Source organism: Vanessa cardui, chromosome 7, assembly GCF_905220365.1.
Source record: "Vanessa cardui chromosome 7, ilVanCard2.1, whole genome shotgun sequence".
In the NCBI taxonomy this organism is placed as follows: Eukaryota; Metazoa; Arthropoda; class Insecta; order Lepidoptera; family Nymphalidae; genus Vanessa; species Vanessa cardui.
The window spans coordinates 9,779,665-9,794,051 of NC_061129.1; the positions used below are offsets into that span (position 1 = coordinate 9,779,665).

At 31.7% G+C, this 14,387-nt stretch overlaps 1 protein-coding gene across 1 annotated transcript; it reads right to left on the reverse strand.

Annotated features, from left to right (window-relative positions):
• Positions 1 to 326: 326 nt before the first annotated feature.
• LOC124531322 (zinc finger protein 771-like) lies at positions 327 to 14,187 on the reverse strand. Its single transcript, XM_047105838.1, has 6 exons — positions 13,762 to 14,187; positions 11,535 to 11,764; positions 10,657 to 10,788; positions 8,260 to 8,585; positions 5,083 to 5,233; positions 327 to 2,297 (listed from the first exon to the last, which is right to left on the reverse strand). Exons 2-6 carry the CDS (start codon positions 11,761 to 11,763, stop codon positions 2,032 to 2,034), a joined length of 1,104 nt encoding a protein of 367 aa, XP_046961794.1. The 5' UTR covers position 11,764; positions 13,762 to 14,187; the 3' UTR covers positions 327 to 2,031.
• Between the last annotated feature and the right edge of the window lie 200 nt (positions 14,188 to 14,387).

Below are 14,387 nucleotides of genomic sequence, written 5' to 3' on the forward strand. Positions count from 1 at the left end.
TTGTTTCTCAATTATCAATAACATAATTAATGATACATGCGTATATGTAATGGAATGTTCTGTAAGCAACGAATTTCAACAAACCTTTAATGGGTTAAAATATGAATTTACTTGAGAATTTTTTTTACTTTAAAATAAAATAATTTTTCAACTCTCATTGCTTATATAAAGTAAATAGCATATTATCTGTTGCCGCATCATATTTTATTAAATCTCACACATGTATGTACTTATGAATTACTATACAAAAGTATATCTACATTTGAAATGACTGGTTTACTTAAGGCAAAATTATAGTGTTAAAGGAGCGTGAGAAATAAAAGAAGTTTGTCATTAAAATATTTGTATTGAACTGGCCTTAATGAATTACACCTTAAAAGATACAAAAAAAATTCACTTGACGAAACTTTGTACCGCCAAACTAGTTACTATTACAAAAAAATGTTCTTATCACGTAATGAAACTGAAACATACCTACGTAGTTACGCGGTTTTACCGCGCAAGTTCAGTGCGATGTGAATAAAGCTTATCTACATTGCAATTACACTTAAAACGATTATAAAATATCTTTGAAAATGGTCCACATATTTTCAGTCATAAGAAGGTTACGGTATAAGTAAACAATCGTAGCTTTACTCTTTGGTGTTCTAGCCGTTAGTCATTGCACGTGTGTTTCCAACGTAAAACGTCCCTCTATATTTATAGACACGTGATTGTATTTACTATACCTATATGTTCACTCAAGAGAACGAAGCTCATTTTCAATTCTTAAACATACGAAGCATTAAATATGACCTATATGGCTGCGGACAGTCTTTGTGTGGAAAATGAAAATAGGGAAACTTAAAACTAGAGAAATGCAAATTAATGACGAAAATATTATCTAATGGTTTATCTACATTAAGAAATTCACATTTTCACTTTTAAATTGCTAAGTTGGGAATGTGTGAACTTATTTTGGAATGGTAACAAAACCGACAAATTGGTAACGATTGGTAGCATTTGTGGTGATAACATTACTAATTTTATGGTTTCGAATGGTAAAAAAAATCATTTTTGTTTTTCATTTAAATCTAGTGACATAAGAATGTCTAAATATGTACTAAAATAAATAAAAATGTAATTACAATAATTATATTACAATTCCTAAACTATATAAATATAGCGTTTTACGACTAAAAGAGATTTTACTTTGGTTTGTATTGGACTGACTTTATACATTATTTACTTTAATATTATACTTAAGTGCTAAAGTTTGCCATATACTTACGTGAATTATCCTGTTGGTCATAAAAATTCATAAGTTTTCCTTCAGAAAAAAGACATACAAAAAAAACATCATGTCCTACATTTATACGAACTCAATATTATAGTCACTTGGAACAATTTGCAGTAATATACATATATTAGAAACTCAACATTAAGATTTTGTTAAATGTATGATAAAACCAGAATATTGACGGACATGTTAATATTATGAATGGTAAAAGAAACCATTCTAAATTAACAATCTATTGAATAAAATTAGGTATCCTTGGATTATTGAACTTGAATGGTAAAATTTCATAAGAATATATAATCCTGATAAATTAATAATTAAATATACGTATATATCACAATAAAAAGGACGGAGTTACAATGTTTCATGCGACTGTTGTACTGTCTACACTTTCGTTGTTACAAATCAGACAATTATGTGATGCACATTAAGGCACTCTAGAGGTAACACACATAAGCGATTTCTATCGTTATAGAGATAAACACTATATTTAGGTATACTATGCACATTATAAATTGTTTTTATTTCACACGTACTTTAGGTCTAGTGATAGTAAGCATACACATAGTTGGACGAAATAATTAAAATAATTGCTCGAAATCTTTGGCTACATTACTAAAAGTGTACATGATAACTTCATTTGCATTAGTTGTTTTATTTATCAACCTAACCTACGTCCTAGTTAGCTATGTTGAAAATTTTGGTTTCGGTGATATTATAAAATAAGCTGCAGTTGTGGTATTCAGCTGTTTTCAATTGGAACTTATAGGTGCGAGTGATGTTTGGTCATCTCCGTAGAATCTATAGCGATTCTGGGAGAGAGCAATGCTGGATGGAGGGTCGACTTCCGAATGCTGCGACTCTCTGTGGCGACGAAGATCGACTTTGCGCTGGAACGCTTTATCGCACAGACCACATGAGAAAGGTTTATATCCAGTGTGCTTGCGCATATGTGTGATGAGGTTTGAACTTTGACTGAACGCTTTGGAGCACACCACGCACTTATGTGGTTTTTCACCTGCAACAAAACAATATTTATTAAATAATGTCTTTTTATATACCAATACACAATAAATATAAATTTAATGTATATATTCTCTTTGAAAAAAAAAACCAGTATATAAATAATTATGATGGAAAACATATAAAAAACCAATAAAACAAATAAATAGCGAATAGTATTTAAATATCGTATGTACCTATCCTATATATAGTTTAATACTGATAATGCGTTATTAACATGAGTTATGAAACTTACATATAATGCTTAATAAGGTGGAAAGAAATTAAACGTAATGTTTTATATAGAAAAATGTAAAACTCCGTAAATGTCCGTTTGGTAGAAAAGACCGTTTGTTCTCTCAATGAGAAGAAGCTTGTTAGCTAACAACCTGTTTCAATATGCGGTGGAAATATGTGACATGTGCATGTGAAAGACTGTGAAAGAGCCGAAAACTGCGCGGGGAAGGACAGTTACACGAGTTTTCCTTTGAAATCAAGAATTTATGAACGCAATCAATTTATTAATTATTTGAAACAGTCATTACTTTTTTTTATTTTTTTAAAATGTGAACTTTGATTAAGACCTATGAATAAGGTTCGCGTTTTCTATCAGTTGAGCTAACGCAGTATTTTATTTAATTATACATATATGTACACTCCACTGAAATAAATCAGTAATCAGTCTTGTATAAGTTCTTACTAATATTAAAACTTGTTTTTATTGAAATTAAAATTTCATGTGATTTTTGTACAAAAACAAAAACTCTTTCGAAATTTCATACATTATGGCAAAACCATGAAACAAAACTTTAAAAAAATGAAACTACTCTGCGTACATCATAAACAAATTGTAATATAAAACATTTAATAAACAAACTTACTTCCAGATACTGTTTTGTTATACGTATCATTACTTATAATGTAAGTGCCTAATATAAGGGTACCGTTGTGAGGATGAAATATGGTAATTAAAGCTTGTGTAAGTAGACTAACAACTTGTCGTATCATAACTAGTGTTACAATATTAATGGTTTCATGAACATTTCCTTTGTTCTATATCACTAGAAATTCTATGAGATTTTAACCTATTTATTACAACCGAAATGAATTTTAATAAAACATTTTAATGTCTCTGGTAAGTCACTAATAATAAAACAAGGTTCTATAAGGCAGAAAAACTGTTTGTCCCAGCAACCTACATAACGAGAAAAGTTTAAAAAGAAAAAAAAAAACGCAAAATAATTTATAGATGGAACAGGATTTACGGCGACTTTTTGTTTGCGTCGTGATGTGAAGGTCTTCGAAGGCTACCGCTAATTGCAGGGCGAACTGCATTTTGGAATATTGATGATGAGGCATTTATCGGGAGGACGAACGCCATTTATGGCTACTGTAAATCATTCGATCTGCACATACGTGACGAGATGTCTCGGATCGGGACAAATATGTCAATTGTAGTTTTTAGACGTTCAGTTCTTTCGATGTTGTTTCTTGAAGCTGTTAAATACAAAAGTAGGTTTTGTTTTGGTTTATTACTCGGTTCTGTAATTAAGGCTTATTTTTGTCCTGGAATTTGAAGAAAAAAAATGCTGAAAGTTATCGAGGACTCTTTAGGACATGGAGTTTAAATTTATTTAGACAAGAAAAGGAAACATGTTGATCAATTGTTTCTAAAGTTAAAAAAATAATTGTTTTTTTTTTATTTATTCTTCTTTTTTATATTGCAGTACTAATGGATTTTTAAAGTAAAATAATTAATAACGATTATAAAAAATATACATAGTAAATTTAGTACCGCGACGTTTGTTACAAATATTTTTTGCTCATGAAGAACATTTACAGTTTTCACATGTGTCGGCACATATAAATCAACAATCCAGTCCAAGCAGTGAAACTCCCGTCAAAATCGGATCAGCCGTTCCAGAGATTAGCCGGAACAAACAGACATATAGACGAACAAAAATTGTGCAATATTTTGGTGTATGTACCATGTAGTCATACAGATGCATTAAGTAAAAAGCGGGTATTTGATTATTACAAACGGACACTCCAATTTTATTGTATGTATAGATGAATTATCAGTATATCGGAAACTATTGGTCATCAGTATTAAACTTTGTTAGAATCTTTAGTTCGATAATGACGACACAACAAGTGTGAAACAGAATAATGGGAAAATTGGAAAACTTCAAGCTTCGGCTGTTATTTTCTCACGAAAGTTTAAGTACAGTTGATATGTTAGAGCGTACTATTATGTGATGTTTAATGTGAATACTTACAAAGTTTACTGGCCATCTGTTATTCGATATAAACTTTTAAGTTGTTATATCGTTGTAAAATAGTTTCATAACGTGATAATATTTAGAGAGCTATAAATATATATAACATGCTAATTATATAGTTAATTATTATTAAATATACATATACTCATATTATGAAGCTGTAGTTAGTATTATTGAACCGATTTGACAAAATACTTGGCGTTAGCTCGTTTATTGAGAAATTTGTAGACTCTACACATTTTGCCTATATTTCGCATCAATTATTATACCTATACCTATTTATGTAAAGAAATAGTTCTGTTCGAATTTTTACGAATTTTAAGTAAAATATATACATAAACCCGTAGAACAGTGATAATTACGTTTGTGACATTATAGCAAAATTATTAATTCTTTGAGCGAAAAATGTAACAACCACTACCGAACTACCTCATCACCAGTAGCGATAATAAGACCGAGCTTTAACAATTTCAGTAGATATATGTATTTAAAAATATTAGAAATATAAACAAAGCTTACCGGTGTGAATGTAGGTATGTTTCTTCATATCAGATTTCTGGTGGAAGCGTTTACCGCAGTACTGGCAGGGATAGGGCCGGGTGTCCGAGTGGATGAGGAGGTGCGTGGACAGAGTACTGGAGCGCTTGAAGCACTTGCCGCACTGCTTGCACTGTACAAAGGAAAAAATAATAACATTAATAAAATTGCATTTGCCTTAACTTATATATTTAGTATTAAGTTAGTAGAAGCCCATTTAATATGTTTCTTTCTTTGCAATTTGATTTCTTACGATTTTTGTAAGTTGACTGGTAAATAGGTTATCTGCTAGTACGTGATGAAATTTAGGATTTAAGATATTATGCCACTTAGTCCTGAAATAACATTGACTTGCTCATCCTTCAAACCGGCATACAAAACATATTAAGTATTCCTTTTTTGCCGAATGTCTATTTGAATGGCGGTACCTAGCCATTAGTAACATATATTAGGTAATTTTTTGCAATAAATGATAAAACTGTGCTATGTAAGTCAAATAAAGTATCAGCAAGAAAAACCCACTGCTGTTACCCAGGAGTGGTCCTTTCTCGATAAAAATATTTAGAGTTCAATCGATAAATAGATTTAGATCCATTCCATCACTCGCCCACAATGTGTATTATTTTTAGGTTAATTATAAAATATAAATATACTTTACGTATTGTAATAATTGAATTTGTCTTAACATATGTATGTTGTAAAAGGCCTACAATTAAAAGTACATAGAACAAAATATTATACCTATATAATTAAAAGTATCATGAAATTGACAGTGTCTATCACCTCCGCTGACAACCCGTAATAAACTAATAACAGAGTAGTTTTTTAACCCCTTTCTACACATTTCTTTGATTTCATTTCAGCGTTATACTTTTTTTTATTTAAAAGATTTTAATTCCTTATAGTCGACAAGAGAGTCACTAATGAACCTTTTATTTTAAAGAAACGTCTTTTGTAAAATATATCGCGTTTGTTACTTGGATCTACAAATCTTAAATTTACATACCGAGCAAACAAATTCTCTTGCATTGTTTCATATTCTATTACCAAGTAGGTATTAGACAAAAGCCTCCGGCGCACCTTAGATTTATTTGATCAGTTGGTGTAGGAATGTATTCTGTGCTGTGTCGTATTTTTAAGCATACAATACGAAGGCTATAACGGTGTATTTCTAAAGGAATCGTATTTTAACAAAATTATGTATACATTTTAGAACAAACCGTACAATTCCCCTTTTTTAATATTAATGATCATATCTGTATTGCTTATATTATTCTTAAAATTGTAGTCGTATTGTATGGTAGCTTTCACTTAACTCTCCTTGGCCTCTTGAAATTATATTTGGAATATAAAGTCGTAAATAATTTCAATGGGTTCTAGTAGGGTACCAAGTTTTATTTTCACCGAAGACTTAAGTCACGTCTCGACTTCGTATATCTATATAAGTAGTTTTATAATGCTATTTTTTAAACAGAAAATCAAATTTAAATATCAAACATTTAAAAGGTCAAGGTGTGATAAATCAATAAAGTATAAAATAAGAAAAAAAGGAATAAAATGCGGCTATTAATCGAAAGGTTAGTCGTTAAGTGTATGACCAATGACAATCCAAGTGAAATCCTCGTGGCCTGTGACAGTTGGCGGGGCAGCTGCCTGCCGCCCTGCCTCGCGCCTACAAAAACTACTAGCTTTTTCAACCTCTTTTTTACCGATGCACTCTCGTATAAACAACACAGGTGCTATGCCGCGACCATCCACATATGGTTATCGCTTTATAACTGGTAAGGAGGTGATTTTTTACAATGGTCAGATGATTTCAAAGTTAAGGTGCAATTTCCTAACAATTAACTGTTATGAATGCCAACAGTGTTTGAACGAGACTATGATGTTAATAAAAACAATAATAAAAAAATAGCAAGCCAGTTTTGCTTATCACATTATTAAAAAACGAAGGCATATATGTTTAGGTGTGTTTCGTTTAAAGCGTTACCAATACGAGGGTTACATCAATTTATGCACGGATAAAACTAAACATACAATTAATACTGTTTTAGTTTTAGTATTTCAGTATAATTAAATACCTACTAGATTTTATGGTAATATAATAAATTAAGAAAAACATTGATAACGCCGTGCTAAATGGGCATATAATGGAAATGGCACATAATGGAATGGAATGAAATATAAAAGTATTAATTTGATAAAATACAGGTTTTATCAAAGTAAATACTTTATATTTCAAATTTATTTTTCTAATAATTTATTCAAGTATCTGTTATTGTAACTACAATATTTAACTTATAAGAATTTTTCCTTTTTCTTAATGTTATGTTTTATTTTAATAATAGGCGTCCATTTATTTAAGGACATTTTATAAAAATTATAAATCGTCAGCCGGCGGTAATTAACTGAACGCTCAAGTCTCGTGCCGGCCACGCGCCACTTTTCCGCTTGATGCCCTCACAAGTCCACACATTATAAAATGAGTTTATGTTAAATTAATTGTTATGTGTAGGTACAAATTAAATTGGCAATAACAACATCATTGAATAAGAAAAAATGAACTTCACAAGCTAAGAATAAAAACATATTTCAGTTATCAATTACAGTTAAAATTTACAAATAACTTAGTCTTGATTATTATCTTTAGTTTTTAAGCACCCACATTTATATCAAATGTTAATGTACGTTATAAGTTTGAAAAGATCATTATTATAGATAAGTGGTTCTTATTTTTCACTTAAGCGCATATTTTGAAGAACACATGTCATATTATTATAGTTTTATATAATGAATTGTATTGACAATGTTATGTGTTGAATGATAGTCGATACAATTAGGTATAAAGCTCGGTGTTCTGATTAAAAACGGTGCGATTATTTATAATGATGTAGCAGATAAAAATAAATATATAAAACGGTGAGAAGATGAGCGGCGAGTACTTGACTGCAAACTGCGTGCGAGAGGCGCGACTCGTTTCGATGCGAGAGTACTTATTAAGACAAGGGCAGTTTTTTTATTATTCGATTTGTGAAAAAAATTAAACAGATACAGGTTTGCTATTTAAAAGCTAGTCTGAACGGAAATTGTACAGTTATTCTGAACTAGGTGTATGTCGCATATTTTTATACGTTTTTTTTTAATAAGAATTGTAAATACCTGAAAAGATTTCTCGTTTTTATTCTCTGTTTTGAGAAGTAGCGAGATGTTGATGTCTGCTGGAGGCGGAGGTGGTGGCGGGTAGTTGTGGTAGGCGGGCGCGGAGGGGCACCGCAACGGTTCAGTGCTCGAAGAACGCTTCTCGTCGGGATTGCTCCGACATCTCTTAACCAGCTCGAGGGGACTGTCCGGGTCGTCGTGAGCGTCCCATCGTGACATCGGCGATTCCCTCTCGGTCTCGACTTGTTCGCGTTCGCAAACACTAGCCGGTGACCAAATTTGACGATTTTTCATCGATAAGTTTAATGGCAGCTCCTCTTCGTCATCTACAAAACAAAATAATGTCATTGCAACCTTCACGCTCTGCGAAACTATTTATTCGGTCAAATCGGTCGATTTCTGAATCGCAATTATACATGTACAGGTGCATTTCTTTTGCCGTCGAGGTTACGTCATTGTCTGCCATCACAGCGTTTCACTCGCATACATATATCACATCAGAAATAAAATATTTATATTAATCTATAGTTCAAGTACTCGTTCTGTTTGTTATCTATACTAGGCTGCTTAGACTTCTCATCCTTATAAATTAACTGTTTGAGTTTGCAATCAACTGCGCCAACCAATTAGATTGATCGATGCACATTGGACATGTAGAATGTCAAATAATGGTTAAAATAAAAGTGATTAAGTGAACACTTGAATTGAATGTCACATTTACGAAAGTAAAACAGACTATCTCTTACGTCTTTACGACTAAACTATTAAGGCTTTCGTAATGAAATTTGACATAGAGGCAGCCTGAAAAAATGATAAGGACATACGTAGGTACAGAATTCGGAATTTAGATGAAAAATAAATTTTATGTAAATTGAGTCGCGACTATTCAACAAATATTGCATGTATACAATTATAGTCATGAAATAAATAAAGAATAGTTAAGAAATAAAATAGTGAAAAAGACAATATTTTCACAATTGGTTTTTATTTACCAAACTCGTTTTTATCGTACGTGACGTAATTTATACTTACTTATATTTAAAAAGTATTTTCTGAATCCGTTAACTAATTTGTTTTAGAGAATATACCTATGTTTTATATTAGGTCGAATATAATAACTAATCTAACGATTGCCTTTAAGCATTTTATTAACTTATTAATTGCGAAATAATCTGTGCTCACATGGCACAAAAAATAAAAAAAGCCTTATTAATGTTTTGTAAGATTTTTTTGCTATATTTGCAGAAAAAAATTATATTCCCACAGTAATCTCAATGATCGTTTTCTCTATGTTTAATGAACGCTTATGTTCGAACGATATGAATGTAAATTCAATATCACCTGAATCAATATATTCCTCAAGTCGGATCGATTTTATATTAAAAATAAAACAAATCAAAATGTAAGCCTTATTATTAATATTAATGATATTTGACATAAATAAATCTCCTTAAATGTTTAAATATGCTATTAATGATACTAAAAATCAGTAACAATTTTGCAGTAAGCTTTATTTTGCAGCCACGTCACCGTCACATTGATTCTTTAAGGGAGTAGAATTTATTTACGACAATTTTTGTTATAATTTGCGTTTATATTAGGAAATGTAATACACATGTAAGAAAAACGTTGAAATATTTTGTCTTTAATTGTGATTGTGGTGTGATAATAAAACATCTGATTCTGTTAAGAGTAAGTCTTCGATTTATATTCGTAACCGGTAACGAAATGGACAATTAATTTTTTGCAATACTTGAAGAATTTTAACTTAACAATGAGTGCTTATAGGGTAGACGTGGTAGTCGCTTCTCCTTAGCAAGTAGAAACGTTAAAAATACTCAGTTCTCGAGGTAAACGACATGTAAACGACGGCATATCAGTAGTTCGCGGGTTTATTCGACAACTTACATTGATAGCTATTCTAATGAGGAACACACTCGAGAAGTCATGTAAGGAGGCCGAGGCGAACACAGGTTTTATCAATCGACCCAAAATCCAAATCGTTTTAAAGTATTCTTTTAAATCTTGAAGTACATTTTACGTGTCAAGACTTTTTGTTCTTTATTTCGCTTTTGTTGAAATAATTTCGATACTTTTTTAATTCTATATTATCTGTTGAAACTAAGTAGAACTTATTATTTTATCATTTCTTTCTTAACAATAAAGGAAATAGTGACTTAGTTTTACACTATAGTAAAGTTAAATGATTTCATACGGTCTTCGAATCGGAAGTTACAGTTTTCGACTAACTATAAATTGATTCATTTTCATTCGAATACAATAAATTGATTGTTTCGATGGGCTAGCGAGTTAGTTGTTGATTGGTATCGATGAAGAAGGCTTTGATCTGTTTATCGCCTCGCTGCCTTATTATTATATGTATAGTTAAAATCTTACCATCTCTGGGTGGTGTGTGTCGGGCATGATCAACGCCGGGTGGGAAGTGTGGAGCTTGTGGTAACAACAGTGGCCACACTCCGCCGCTGTACAACGCGCCTAGACCACTGCAGTACATCAGCGCACCCAGTTCTACAGATAAAGGATTATTATAAACAAATTCAAGAAAATATAAAAATCGAATCTACAATTTGTCATCTGTTATATGTGCTCGCGGCTTCGTCTGAATAAATTTTAGCTTAAACGGACTTTCCTACTTTTCTAAAATGGTTGTTATGTAGGTATACAACTTTTATGTTCGTAAAAGATTGATTGAATTTTTGAAATCAAAAACTAAAAGTTAATTCAAAATCTTTTTGGAATTTGTGGTCTTTGCGTGATTCTCTTACAAACAGACCACTCACATTTTTATATTAGTAATAGTTTTTGTTTTTGAGGTTTTGTTGTAGTGATAAATAAATCACGGTTTAATTTTGTATAAAAATTTTGATTATAATTAATCTCACACATTGACAATGATAAATTACGGGTGGATTGGGGATATATTCATTGAATGTAGTTAATATTGCCTTACATGCAATGTTAAGTAAAAGCCTTTTACAACTAATCAAATTAACCCTATGAAATAAATATTTTACTATCTTAAATGTCCTTTAGACTAAATAATCTGATCGGGAAGCGATCCCATAATTATTTGTGCTCAGGAAATTTTGTCCCAGAAACGCATAACCTAGCATACATCTTTTCATTAGTAATACAAAAATGTAGTTCAGGCTAAATAAGTGTGATGTAATAGACTTTCGTAATATATTTTTAACAGATGCATTAAACGGAATAATACGAAAGAAACAAAGAGATCGAATTAGTCAAGTACTTGCCTGTAGCTCTAGCGTATTGTTTCAGCGCTCTTCCAGCAATTTCAATGTCTCCAAATTGCAATAGATCCAAGCGTTGCTGCGAAATTGAGTCTGGTGACTGAGGAGGTGAGCTGACGGAGGTCGGCGAGCGGGGTGACACGCTTCTCTCTGGTGACGGAAACCGTTGTCCTGGAGGAGAAGCGGCTTGGAAGTGCTCCGCGAGACGAGATAGCAGCACGTGACGGGACATCCTATAGTAATGATAAAATTTAATTGTAGCAATTAAGATTTTACTGAGAGTTAAGACCTAAGAAATCGTTACTCTATCCAGATTTTTAAGTAATTGGGTTATCATTTAACCTTTTATTTAAAGCAACGTTAAAACAACCCATTTTAAACAATTACAAATATTCGCAGGTGGTTTACTAAGTATATGAAAAATAAAACACCTTCTACGTTGAATAATATTCGTAGTTACCTATCTTGAAATGTGAAGATGATTAATTGAATTCAATGTATTTTTCTATTATAATATTTATGCAATTGACCTAAATGTATGAAACGTAAATAATAATAATTAAATTGATAGGCCATGTAGGTGGTCTATTGCGCGATCTATGCGGTGATCAGTTAAAAAAAACACCGTCATCACTGTTATTACGTGACCATCGCCATTAGCGTCTATTTGTTGACAGCTCTCGCCCTGATTAATCCGACCGGTGTTTGTCGACGAAGAATCATATTAAAAGCTCAATCAAGCAAATGAAGAATCAGAATAATGGACGTGGACGTCACCCGCTGCGTACGCGCATTAATAATTCACAACATATCGGAGTAAAACAATCTTCATTAGACTAAAACACATTTGTTTTCATAGTACGAATCTATATTACGTAGCAAACACAACGTCAAAGCGTTCAAACGTTCACATTTCTTCATTACTTAATTCAACGAAATCAAATATGGACGATTGTGTTGTTTTATGGGAATTACTTAATGTTGTAATGAGCGGAGGAGTATCGGGGACAGGGGTGATAAGAATCTAGCGGCACCTGTGTTTAAAATTCGTTTGTCGAAAAGATAGTATCATGTCTCCCGATTTATTCCCGTAAACATTTGCCACCCGCGCCGTATTAGGTTAATTGCGATGTCTATCGTTGTATTTCAAACAGGTGAATGCAATTGATTTCAACTATTACGTGTAATTTGCTAACTAGCTGACGGTGTATGTGAGGGCTGTGTCGCAATTTCTTATTTCAATAAAGTAAGACTTCATTAGCCCGTAAGCGGCAATTACTTGCCGCGCAACTGTAGTCTTATTTACCATTTTATATGCATAGCTAGTGGGAAACTGAACAAGTGCTAACATAAAAATCAATCAAAGTTTAACTTCATTACTTGTGTATGAAGAAGTTTTATATTGCAAGTTATATAACGGTATTCAATTTCATTAGGTAAGTTTATCGTTTATAAAATATTTATTTATATTAACAAATAATTAATTACGTACTATATACTAAGTAATACTATACATGTTTATGCGATCTGAGTTTATTTTCGATTTATGAATTTCATGATCATTATATTATATGTATTTATAAATTTCAGGAGTAACTGATATTTGGAGAGTTAAGAGGAAAAGATCATTACATGACATCAAAAGACTCAGTGCAAGATGAATTAATTACGATCCTTTACATTTTTAAGTACAAGTGAAACAATCAATATATAAATAAAAAAATAAATAAAAAGACAAAGTTTTAATAAAACTATGCCCGGCAAATTTATTAACATTTAAAACAAAGCTAAGAAATAAAGTAAAGGTAACTCTAGGTACCTACTTAACAATACTAATGTACTTGAGTTAATAGATATCTTAAATTTGTATATTTTAATGGTACGTAACTGTAATTATATTTGCAAGTAATTACTTTAAACCTAATAGTTTATTTTAACGACTGCATGAATGTAATCTAAATGTCAGTTTAATTAATTAAATTAAAACAATAAATTTTATACAAATTACAAATAAAACGCGACGAAATAAAACACGTAAAAGATATAAAAAATATTGTTTTTCAGAACACTATAGATTATGGCTTAAAGAATAAATTAGCAATGAAAACTACACAATAGCATATAAATAATTAATAGGTATAAATAACTTTAAAGCAAAAAAACTGTATATCTATAAAAGTTAATGACTTTATTAAAAATAATACAAATATTTTAGGAAAAGTAGGCTTACCTTACGCGCCAAATTTGAGCGCTACGGTCTTCAATACACTTATTCACTTTAAAGTATCACAACGTTGTAAAAACGTAAAATCCCTTCATCAGAAACCGGGAACAGATATTTGAAATCAAAACATTTTTCATAAATTTACAGTAAAAGATTTAGGAACGTCAAGATAGGGACAACATGCGATCGAGCACTCGGAAGGTTGTGTGGGTCGTATCGAGCCTTACACGGTCCTTCGCGTTCGGCGCCTGGCACCTGACTGAAATGAGGCTCGCGCGCCCCGACCTACCCGACTCATCCACAAATAACGTTCTTTTTTCAAAACTAACAAAAAATAACAGGTCCTCTGGAGGCTGCGCAATAAAGAAATGATTTGATGAAACGGTCTCTTGACAGGTGGCTCGCGTCACATTCCTTCAAGCACCGAATAATTACTGGTTGTTCTTTCGCTGACTATGCGCAGAACGAACTGAAAAATGACTTTAAAGGATTAATGTTTGCAAATAAGCGGTTTCCTCTGTATGACATTAATGCTACCTCGTTACGTATAGCAAATTTTACTTTTGGGTTTCCTTTATCAATGCGAATGCTAAGTACACAAAAAGATGTATGTATTATACTTTTCATTTAAA

Bases quoted from the DNA above. Each gene is read 5' to 3' on its own strand.
- LOC124531322 (XM_047105838.1), bottom strand. From the start codon at position 11,763: ATGTCCCGTCACGTGCTGCTATCTCGTCTCGCGGAGCACTTCCAAGCC. The intron at 8,586-10,656 runs GTAAGATTTTAA...TTTGTTTTGTAG, and splicing joins ACACACACCACCCAGAGATG to ATGACGAAGAGGAGCTGCCA. The intron at 5,234-8,259 runs GTATTTACAATT...TCCTTTGTACAG, and splicing joins AAAACGAGAAATCTTTTCAG to TGCAAGCAGTGCGGCAAGTG.